The sequence below is a fragment of the Haliotis rufescens genome, unplaced genomic scaffold (assembly GCF_023055435.1).
Source record: "Haliotis rufescens isolate VD_foot unplaced genomic scaffold, xgHalRufe1.0.p SCAF_19, whole genome shotgun sequence".
Classification (NCBI taxonomy): Eukaryota; Metazoa; Mollusca; class Gastropoda; order Lepetellida; family Haliotidae; genus Haliotis; species Haliotis rufescens.
The window spans coordinates 16,909,188-16,921,655 of record NW_025963879.1 but is presented as its reverse complement, the minus strand read 5'-3'; the positions used below and the strand labels follow the sequence as shown (position 1 = coordinate 16,921,655).

At 39.2% G+C, this 12,468-nt stretch overlaps 2 protein-coding genes across 2 annotated transcripts in view; one reads left to right on the top strand and one right to left on the bottom strand.

Annotated features, from left to right (window-relative positions):
- LOC124137573 (RING finger and SPRY domain-containing protein 1-like) overlaps positions 1–3,811 on the bottom strand; it is a 67,635-nt gene extending 63,824 nt beyond the window's left edge. The window contains exon 1 of the mRNA XM_046503934.2: positions 3,734–3,811. The gene's annotated coding sequence lies outside the window, so the exon portion shown is untranslated. The remainder of the gene's footprint in view (positions 1–3,733) is intronic.
- A 146-nt stretch (positions 3,812–3,957) lies between these two features.
- Positions 3,958–9,220, top strand: LOC124137575 (uncharacterized protein C5orf49 homolog). The gene is made up of 3 exons (XM_046503938.2): positions 3,958–4,139; positions 7,301–7,420; positions 8,947–9,220. Exons 1-3 carry the CDS (start codon positions 3,999–4,001, stop codon positions 9,088–9,090), a joined length of 405 nt encoding a protein of 134 aa, XP_046359894.1. The 5' UTR covers positions 3,958–3,998; the 3' UTR covers positions 9,091–9,220.
- The last annotated feature ends 3,248 nt before the right edge of the window (positions 9,221–12,468 follow it).

Sequence of the window (12,468 nt, the reverse complement as noted above, 5' to 3'; positions counted from 1 at the left end):
CGGTAGTCATTATGGAACACAATAGCTCATACAGATGTGGTATAGTCAATATACATGAACTTGATTAGAGAAGTACATATTTGGTTTTATATTTAACAATGTGTATACTAGGTATTAAATATGCAATTAGGAAATTTATACTTTTGGTTTTCAAGTTGTAATTCATTCACATGGTCATCAAACTTGCTTCTTGATGGTAGCAAAAATCCAGAAAGGGACCAGCAGTTTACACTATTAAGGAGTGAAGTTCCTGGAGTTGACAGGGATAATACAATAGAACACGGGTATAATGAACACGGATAGAGCGAACAAACGGATACAACGAACTGTTGAAAAATCCCCGATGTATCTCCTATATAATATCAAATAAAATTTACATACATAACGAACTTTCTACAGAGAACTAACGTATATAGTGAACTGATATCTGATCACCGACAAGCCCATCTACCACTAATTAGTGACGTGTATAGCGAACTGAGAAATCTCACTCAGTGTCAAGTGTCACTGACAATTGGCTGTACGCAATCGACGGTGAATCAACACAATCGTGGCGAATCAACACAATCAGCGGTGACGATTCAACCTTGTTAAACTTGCATTGTGTTAATCTTACCTATACATGTAATTGGACTAATCTTATCTGTAAAATAAACATTAAACATATAAATTTTACAAATTCTCGAATCCTGCAAGTTGACTGACTTTGGTCCTGCCCGGAAATGGTTAGGAGCTGCCAATCACCAAGATGCTAAATATGTTTACATGTATTTGATAAACAATGTTTTAAAAATGTTATGAATTTAATGTTTAAAATGAATGTTATGAAAAGTTATCAATTCAATGCTATGAAATGATCACTGCTAATACACATCAATACTGCAATTACGTGCATTGTGTTTTGTTTTATCCAAGATGGCAGACGTTTCCGAGTGAAAACGTATATATATAATGAACAACGAATATAACAAACTGATTTCTCTGGTCCCTTGTAGTTCGTTATGCCCATGTTCTACTGTAGATACATATAAACAAGGGCCTCCTGCTTCATGATAAAACTGATAACACCAGCTAGCTACAGATGTTGGAAAGTTAAGAACAACAGTTGTACAACATATAAACAACTGGTGAGTGAGTGAGTATGGTTTTACGCCGCTTTTAGCAATATTCCAGCAATATCAAGGCGGGGGACACCAGAAAATGGGCTTCAGACATTGTACCCATGTCGGAATCGAACCCCGGGTCTTCGGCGTGACGAGCGAGCGCTTTAACCACTCGGCTATCCGACAGCCCCTTAAACAACTGATAATAGTGTCCACCTATGATTATTGAAAAGGCGTCCCTACAAATGTGACCGGTCAGATGCCGCTACAAGTCTAATACTTACAAGAGCGTAATCAATGTAATTGTGCTGTTCTACAGGTCTTGTTTGTGTTTAAATGCTGCACTTGGCAATATTCCAACTATATGACGGTGGCATGTAAATAATCAAAATCAGACAATCCAGCCATGCATAATATAAGCAACAATACATCAGGGTATAATTACATGCAAACATATCAAATCACGGAACCTAATGACCATAAAGTCTCCTCTGACAGCCAGCAAAGGTTACTGGGTACCGATTCTAACCTAGGAATATTCCCCAAGGCAGCACTAGAAATTCTCACTAGTCCTGTAGTCCTTGCCAAACTGCCCAATAGTTAAGGTATCATAAGGCCAAGTAGAAATTGGCCATTTTTTTAGGGTTTTGCTATATGTTATCATTAAAAGGACTAGTAGAGTAAAACTGTTAGTTTCTACCGCTGCAAGGGAACAATTTTGTTTTGATAGAAAGCAAACCATGCCAACTAATTGGCATCAGGATTACCTTAAAATACACACACGGTGCTATTATAACGTCCCACTGAGTCTATGCCATACACTTCAGAGCATAGTGGCATCATTTTAAATACAATTTGAAATTCGAATACTGACCAAAGCTGTCGTAATGCAATGACATACATGTACATCAGTGATAGAAACTAACAGTTTTAGCCCACTTGTCCTTATAATGATAACATATAGCAAAACTCTTTAAAAAAGGCACATTTCTACTAGTCCTTATGATACCTTAACTATTAGGCAGTTTGGCAAGGACTATGGGACTAGTGCCAATTTCTAGTGCTGTACATTCAACCAAGTCACCAAGCCAGGCCACCAGATCTCTTATGTATGTCTTGTACAACTAGCACAGGTTGCTGTGAACCTCTTCAAACCTGGAATTTGCCCAAGCCTCCAAAAACTTGGGGGGTCATCATGACACCCTTGTCTGCTCTGAAGGGGTCACAGGTGTATATTAGGGGTCCTAACGGTCCAAAGAATCAAATGATATCTTGAATGCAAACAAACTTATCATGTGTTGAGGTTTCCAAATACAATCATTATTGATCAAAATAACCCAACAACTTTGTGTAAACGCAGTTTGAAATTAAGGGGAGTTCTGGGATTTTTGCTTTACTCCCGGTAGTACTGATTCCAGCCCCCATCCTGCATTAGATGAGTGAATATGGTGATTCCCCAGTCAACTTCATACCTTAGCAAATTAGAGAAATTAATTACTTACTTAATATTACTATAATTTATTGACTTTAATACAGAGAAACTTGTATACCAATGTTTATATAAAAGAAGTAAAGCTTTAAAATGAAAAGACAATAACCACTTGTCTGTAGTATCATAATATACTAGATTTCCTGCTTGTGAAACTATGTGATTTAACATGTAAAGTTGCCAGATGGTGGTTGCATATAGGTAGTGTTCATTGCCAGATGTAACTTTAATCCCAAATGTGGCCAGTCTGGACATAACTCCAGAGTCATGTGGCTGTCAATCTCATCCTAGTAGAACTAAGTACCAAGGTTGCTTAAAACAAGACTCACTCTTACCTGATGGAGGGGCCATAAGCATCAATAACACATCATTTAACATAACAATGAAGTAAAGATTCATGTCTTCCTATAACCAACTTTGCATAGCAACGTTATCCATCTACACTGTACGACATACATTCAAGTGTAGTAACAAGCATTAGTATATAAGGACATGATGATAACACTTATTATATGATGGTAACAACAGAGTTGTGGAAGCGTAATCTTCTATACTTGCAGGCAATCAGTGAGTTCATTATAAACATAAAGATTACAGCTAACACCAAAAACACAACCATTTCACTTGTTGATTTATCTTAAGAAATTAGGAATAATCAAAACAATATTGATCACATAAGGTAGCTGTGTATCTTGTGTGACAATGTCAAACATAGGGAACATACACTGAAATGTTTTTGAAACCATAAACAATATATTCCAAACTTCAAATTAACCAGACCAAGATGTAGATATTTCTTCATCTGAACTCCCAATATGTTGACATTAACACACACGAAAACATCTTAGACAGAGGGATAACTTCATAATCATAATCAGTCATTGCTATCAACTAAATTAGATTACATGAACATGTTGTTGTGGTTTGCTTATGTGTGTAATTCTTAATATTGCTGTCTTCCTAATGAAAATGTGGGATACAATTCATATCAAAATTTAGTCAAAAGGGAACAAAATAGCATACAACAGCACCCGTGTTGTGAAAACATTGGTATTATGGCACAAGTGGCCTTACACTGACAGGACAGAACGTCATGTATGTTTGTGCATAAATGATTAAACTAATAATATTCGTATTCTACCTTTAGCAGCCGACGTTCCGCCGCCATTTTAGCCGGGCCTTTCAGAGTAATTTCTTCATTTTCCGGTTTATTTAAAAAATGGTGATGTATATATGGAAAGACATTAAAAGACAAGATCAAAATTATCCATTAAGTTAAAAAACGTCTCTTTGATTTACTATTTGATCATTTCCTGAAACTATGTGCGCGCCGGTGTGTGCGGTGCTGCTCTCATGAATATTCATTTCTTGGCAACAGGGCAACGGGAGAAGTTGGTGAGGGAATCATGTCGGAGGTTATTCACGTCAAAACTGAGACAGACGAATTTTGTCTAAAGGGAAGAACATGTGAAGTATCTTCATATTCATTTATACCAAAAGAAAGAAAGAATCCACCTGAGAGGACGTACTTTGGATCGGAGAAGAAGGTGAGGTGGAAAGAAAGCTGCTCCCTAGTTGTTGTCATTGGATACAAAGGGTAGCCAGGCGGAATGGAGTTCTTTTGCCCTGAATAGTTTACGTTTAACAAATAATGGTTACTCTTACTTGCAAAATCCCTTAGTACAAGTATCGTGTAATTTTAACCCCCTCGTATTACGTTAGAGCTAAAATTAAGGAGATTCAAGGAAAGTCTGTACAATTAAGAACATTAATAATTGTCTTTGCAGATGCTAGTTCTGATGTCGAATGAAGAATATATGAGTTAACATTAACATAGAAGTACTTTCAGAAATATCAGCAGGTCATTCTAAGAAAATTGACCCTTTGGTTGGGTAGCCTTGTGGTTAAGGTATTCACTTGTCATGCCGAAAGGGGGTAGCCTAGTGGTTAAAGCGTTTGCTCGTCACCCCGAAGACCCAGCTTCGATTCCCGACATGGGTACAATGTGTGAAGCCCATTTCTGGTGTCCCCCAACTTGATATTGCTGGAATATTGGTAAAAGCAACGTAAAACCACATGCACTCACTCATGCCGAAGGCCCTGGTTCGATTTTCGACAATGTCTGGAGACCCTTATACTGGTCATTGCTAGAATGTTGCTTGGGGCTGTGTCAAACCATACACAATCACTCATGAGATATCAGTACAGTTACTGTAATAGTCATGTTGAGGCGTTTGGCTGGCTTATTTATCTAATTCACTATGAAGAGTTGTGTCCCTTGTGTGTGCCAGAATCATGGGTTTTAATCTCAGATCCTGTTTGATTATGATTCTTGGTTGTCAACACCATACCACTGCTTGTGGGTTTCACCAAGGTGGTAAAACTTTGACTTACCTTCCTAATTGACTGAAATACTGACCAAAGTACCTTTGAACCCATCTCACTCATTCCTCTATCTTAAAGTGTGGGATTTGCGAAAAACGCTTTGTTGGAAAAGACCTTGGCCTTTATTCAAGGGATTTACAGTATGAATACCTATATATGTCTGTTCATGTTTGTTTGTTTGTTGTTTAACGCCCCACTCAGCAATATTCCAGCTATATGACAGTGGTCTGTAAATAATCGAGTCTTGAAAAGAGAATCCAGTGGTTGATATCATGAGCATTCATCCACGCAATTGGGATAAAATGACATGCATTAACCAAGTCAGCGAGCCTGACCATCCCATTCCGGTTTTACACCTCATTTAGCAATATATCAGCAATATCACGGTGGGGCACACCAGAAATAGGCTTCACACATTGTGCCCATGTGGGGAATCGAACTGGGGCTTTCAGCATGACGAGCGAACACTTATACCACATGGCTACCCCACCACCCCCTTCCAATCATGAGAGTGAGTGAATGTTGTTTTATGCAGCCATATCTGGGTCAGATAACTAGTGGTTGTCAGGCTGAGTAAAGTCTGTCAAGTTTTAACTCAAGTAACCAGATCAGACAGTGTGCAGATCCATTTATAAGTCTTGAATAACTTGGGATACTGTAGGTGTAATCTACCTCGGAGTGAGCAAGTATGTTTTTTATGCCGCTTTTAGCAATATTCCAGCAATATCACAGAGGGGACACCAGAAATAGGCTTCACACATTGTGCCCATAATGGGATTTGAACTCGCACCTTCGGCGTGACAAGCGAATGCTTAAGGTGAGGTGCGGTGAAATTTGGTTAATGTCGCATTCAAGATTATTGCACTTATATAGCGATGTGCATGCACATGTGTGTGTGTGTGGATGCTTGTACTTAGTCCGGACTGATGCCGATTTATAGTGCTAGCACACTGAGATACCATGCCGCAGTTTAATATGAATACGCTACTTAGACACAGTATACTGACTCTGAGCCGACCAGTCTTTGTTTTAGCCCCTTAATGCCGAGGGCCAAGCAGGGTAACAACAAGTATCATCTTTTAACGTCTATTGGTATGATGAGGTTGGGGATCAAACCCCGGACCTGCCGCTCTCAAGGCGGACGCTCAACCACTAGACCACAGAGGCGGTCAGCGAACCAGTAGGCTACCCCACCGCCCCTATTCTATCTTGGAATGCCAACTGGGACTATATGTGTGATCAACAATAATGGTTCTTTATTGACTCACTTCTTCATTCACTATAGGACTACTATGTCTGAGTGGGGTATTCATGTTAAACTGCGGCATGGTATCTCAGTGGGCTAGCACTATAAATCGGCATCAGTCCGGACTAGTACAAGCATCCACACACACACACGTGCATGCACATCGCAATATAAGTGCAATAATCTTGGACGCGACGTTAAACCCCATTTCACCTCATTCTCTATATTTTGAAAATAGGGTGGTGACCTAGTGTCGGAAGCATTGAGTCATCACAACAAAAGCTACGGTATGCCCAACATCGTTACTTTATAAATATACAATGAGGGGAGATGTTTTTTGTGTTTATGGCATCGTTTATTTCCTACATGAAATAGCAACACTATGTACATCCTTTTTGAGGATGTTTTGATTGTTACGAGCTTTAGAAATATTTTCCCATATTTAAATATTGATGATTTCCAGAATACAATCCGACCTCGGCAATGTCAAACAAGTTGATTTTATGAACAGGGGGTTAAGTTTACTATTTCCTGGATATTATCACAATTTTTATGTCAATTATTTGTACCTTTTCTCCCAGTACTGACTGTCATATCAATCCCAAATTTGGGTGCGATTGGTCAGCCATTGCATTTATCTACGTTGCCCAGCTACATCTATGGGGAATAACTTCCTTGACAATTCCCAATAAGAAATAACGTCTTTTACAACGTCAAGTTGCAATGATGTTTTATCATGAAACTAACCACGTCTTGTTCTTCATCGATCTTAGCGATTTAGCTATCTTATGTCGTGTTAGCTATAGATGTAGTGTATTGAACCCCTTTTTGATGTGCCACACCATTATATAGCTGGACCTATACCAAAAGCAGCACGAAACCCAACTCACTCTCTACTGAAAATGGGGCGGAAGGGTAGCCTTGTAGGTGAAGCGTTGGCTCGTCATGCTGACAGGCAGGCCCAAATGGGTGTGTATTAAATCATTCCTGGTGACCTGTGTTTGGATATGGCTGGAACTATGCTATAAGCTACCCAAGTCCCAACTCACTCACTAATGACATTTTTGTCTGGTATAGGGACGGTACTCCAATTCGACGTATGACCGCTTGTTCAAACAGGATGAAGGATATAACAACAAACTCCATCGGGATGACCGGGAACACGCCAAGTTAAGAGGACTCACAGTCAATGATGAGGTTTGATATTGTACTGGATAGAAATATAGAATACTAAACGAGCTCCTGTGTAATACCAATTTTATGAACCGAGTGAATAGCTGTGGTATCTCACGAGCGAAAGCGAGTCAGATACTACAACTATTCACGAGTTTCATAAAATTGGTTTTACACGGGAGCGAGTTTAGTATTTTATTTATTACTTGCCATTTATAACGTTTTTAGAATTATACTGTTGAATATGAATAAGCTGACACCTACACGATCCACGGCACAGTCCAATTGAGTTTAACAGAATAATATTTGAAACACGTCAAAAGTTGAAACGTATGAATTTAATACCATACAACGGTCCACCTTAAGAATTGAGACGTCCGTTCAACAAAATTATCGTAGGGCTAAGACTATCGCAACTCACATACTTTAACTTAGACTAACGACTGTCGTTGCGCTACGATCGCCTTATGGAACGGGCCTTGCACCTCATAGTTTACAATCACTTCACAATACCCGATGACGTAAATTGTGGAATTTTGTTGCAAGATCCATCGGCGAAACAATGCCATGTGACGTCAGCCTATCAACAAGGTTGCTGGGGTCATCGAGTGTGCATAAGCTCCTCTCAGTGATCCATCAACTCCACACGCAATGTCGTTGAATAAGCCAAGGGATGTTGAGAGCTTTCAATATTTGTTCGTGAAACATGTTCCTAGAGTACATAAGCACGTGTTTTGTTATTACACAATGTGTAATACAGCTGTATGTTTATTAAACGGGTGATCTCTTCAAGGGCAAGTAATAAATTAACCTAGAAAGTCTGCTTGCCCAGCTAGTGGTAGCATATATTATAGCTAAAATGGATAGAATTGTCATTAAACCGCCCGCAAGTTATCAGAAATGAGCGGGCCACTGTAACTTGATATTGCCCTCATATTGCTTGACGACGGGCCATTATCACACCCGTTGTTCGGTGATGTCATAGGATAGGGATAGGTGACGTCACGTTGAATAGTGACGTCATCTGGTTTGTTCTATGACGTTTCCATATTTGTAAAAATAGGTCAGTGACATTCGTGTTGATTGCAGTAAATGTTTCAAAACCGATATTGTTGTTTCTTTTTATTTGATAACAAATTCCATCCATTTTAGCTACAATAAGGGTAACACTATTTTTCAGGGCATTATCATTTGCAGAAGCCCTCAGTCTTTTCAACTGCCCTCCTTCGTCGGGCAGTTAACAGAAGACCTCAGGCTTCTGCAAATGATAATGCCCTGAAAAATAGCGTTACCCTTATAGGAACCGTTTAAGGATCCAGATTGGTTTACAGGGGTTCACACATCCCTTACACCAAACCATCATGTGTAATAAATACAACATGGCTGTCAATCATTTTGGTTTTTTTCATGAATATTATTTGCATTATTCTGACTATCCTAGCATGTGTGTAAAGTGTTTTCTGTTCATTTATTGACTTCAATTTAATGAGGTTATTTCTTAACCTTTCTGATAACTAGGATCTTATTAAACATTTTCAATTGATTTCAAGGAAAAGGAAAAGATAGTCCCTACTCTTTCATCTTCTGAATACGGACATCGGCTAAAAATCCATGTGGATCATCCAGACAGAGCACATGTTCGCATCGGGTATGTCAACTCGGAGTTCTATCGACGTAATGGAATCACATCCTGAGTTGGCTGTTGCTGCAGGTCCAGATGTTGGTGTCGCTGCAGGTGTAGATGCTGCCCGCATTGAAGAAACCCTATGTTGACTGAGATTTTATGTTCTGTGATACTGACTGAGTTACATGGTGTTTTAGTCTTCAAAAAGAAAACTGAAAATCTCTGAAATACGATATAAACATATATACAGCAAATGCCCGGGACCAAAAAAAGTTTGTTATATCCATCAGTTCGTTATAAGCGTATTCGTTATAAACATAGTTTACTGTTGATCTTATTTATCCATACCGGTTTGCCCCGATTATGTTTCTAGGTTTGTCAGCACCATACCCATGCTGGTGGGTTTCACCGAAGTGGTTAACGTCTGAGACCTGCATCACTTCGGGCTTTCCTCCCACATTAAGCTGACACGCCGTGATATAACTGTAATACTGTTAAAAGTGGCGTTAAACCCAACTCACTCACTCACTATTGATCCATATCATTCAGAGCCCAACTTATTGAGAGACATGATTGTGGATTTGATTTTAACATTGATTTTTTAGTGTTAAAAGTGACATGAAGACCTACATAACTAATTTTAAAGATACATCTGTGTCATGTGATTTGAGGGGGGCACGGGTGGCCCAGTCGTCTAAGGCGCCGCAATTCGCTGTGCAGAGTTGCGTCCCTTGGGCACGCCAGAAACCTATGATTGTGGGTTCGAATCCCGGTTCGCCCCGATTATGTTTCTAGGTTTGTCAGCACCATACCCGTGCTTGTGGGTTTCACCGAAGTGGTAAACGTGTGGGACCTGCATCACTTCGGGCTTTCCTTCCACATTAAGCTGACACGCCGTGATTTAACTGGAATACTGTTAAGCGTTGTTAAACTCAACTCACTCACTCACTCACGTGATTTGACAGTAACTGAATGTGACATGAGATCAAAAATTGGGTGCAGATGGTCCTTCCTTGACTTCATTGTTTCTCAGGTAGGCTTACAATTAAATAGTCAGGTACAAATAGCAGCAAATTATCTTTTTTCATGCCTTATCTAAAAGTGATGTTTCTGTTGTATTTGATGTAAAGCCAATGATATTCTTAGGATTCTTTTGGATCAGGTATTGGGAACTGCAGTGTTTGTTCAGACTTTGGATACACTATTGTTCCATGAACATTTTGTTGAACACACTTGAAGTAAACATGTTCTTCCCAACCTGGAGTCTTGCCCTACCGTGCTGCTCCTCGACCTCCCATGTATTCTCTAGATTTCAACTGCTGGTGTAAATAGTTATTTTGTAGTAATAAGGTTTGTTGGATGCAATGTACATTGTTTATTAATCTTCAAAATATGAACAAATGCTCTGTCATCCTATTCTTTTTAAAAGTCTTATTTAGTAATTTTATTTCAAGTTAACAATTTTGTCTCTCTTTTTGTTATGTATATTTTTCATATGTGATTTCATAAAGCTTTGTTTGCATCCCTGCGTGGGTGTTTTTAAACTTGGAATTGTGAACACATTGTTTAAACTTGAGTGATATACACATACTGTTATATACAAATCATTTCAGCATTAAGTGAATATTTTTATGCCAAATTATTTGTCTCGTTCAAGTTAATAATACAGCACTAAATACTGTCCATGTCGTGATGGGATGTCGGACATGTTATTCATTTGCAATAAAGTTGTTTGATTGCAACAGAATTTTGTGCTTTGTGTTTTCAGCAATGACATAAAAGATGACATGAAATGGGGTTTAACGTCTTGTTCAAGTTTATTGCATTTATACAGACGTGTGTGCATGTGCGTGTCTGTCTCCGTCTGTACTAAATCAGGTTTTATAGTGCTAGCCCAATGAGACGCCATCCTGCAACGGATACCCCTCACACATCCTTTTTCTTTTAAAATCCTGCGGTCATTACCCATAGTATTGGTTTGTCTTTTGCCAGATGTGAACAATGCAAGGTTTTATACCCCTCGTCACAACATTCCAGAAAGAAGACGTCACACATTGTACCAGTGTTGGAAATTGAACCCAGGCCTTTGGTGTGACAAGCAAACGCTTTGACCACTAGGTAACCACCAGTCCCCGATTCTCGGAATCATAAAGCCACATGGGGAATTGAACACAGGTCTGTCATCAGTGAATACGTTGACTCCCAGTGATTCATGTGATGATGGGATGCCATCTTCTGCAGTTGAGAGTAATGGCAAGTAATGGAGGACATGACATATAAAAATGTCAGGGTTTGTGTGCATACACACTGCCACACATGGTATGCAAGTTGGTTGGTTTGTTAACGCCGCACTCAGCAATATTCCAGCTATATGACGGCGGTCTGTAAATAATCGAGTCTGGACCAGACAATCCAGTGATTAATATCATGAGCATCGATCCACGCAATTGGGATCGATGACATGCATCAACCAAGTCAGCGAGCCTGACCACCCGATCCCGTTAGTCGCCTTTTACGACAAGCATAGTCACCTTTTACAGCAAGCATGGGTTGCTGAAGACCTATACTACCCCGGAATCTTCACAGATTGGGTATGCAAGTATAAGTACTCAACCATGTATACTACTCAAAAGAAGTTGAGGACCACTTGATTCTTTCATATAGCTAGTTAATCTGGCATGCCATGATGTATTAACTTAGTAATATGAAAGATTCAGGTGGTCCTTAACTTCTTTTGAGTAGTATATTTGGGCAGCTATATTCTATTCATCTATACATCCAGTTGTTTGAGCAACGGGCCAAGGTAATCATTGTGATCCACATTGCTAAAGTCAACAGCATAGGAAACTCCCCTTCTCATAACTCCTTTGAATAAGAGCTCTGTTTAAACTAATAAAGTGTCCTAAACATTTGTTCCCGTTCATTAGTGTAACACACTTTTAAATGTGGTTTTATTCATGAACATATTTGCTGTAAGTGGGGGCACCAAGAAAATGGAAAGTTTAATTCATCCTGCTGAAGTAGTCTCATTAGTCCAGTGTGTGCGTGCATGCATGCACGCTAGCCAGCTGACCAACTAAAATGCTCAACTATGATGGTAGAATTTGGGGGTTAATTTTCTTAATTCATTTTTCCTAATTGAAAAATCTGTTAACCATGTAACAAGTTATTCCTGTACTTACCTGTACATATTATATATGCTCTCTGCCTCATGGCATTCATTCACCTGATGGAGTAAGCACATACTCCAAAACGTTGTCATAATAAAGAAGTTGACATCCATATATTCTCTTCCTTAAGTTATTCTTGGATGAATAACTTTCAAAACAGTGGGCATTTCGAAAGAATATTGACTGAGCTATATTGCAGTTACATTAATTTGTACATCAACCCAAAGGGGATTCATAAATTCAACAGACCGGTGAAGATCCAGGGTAGAATAGGTCTT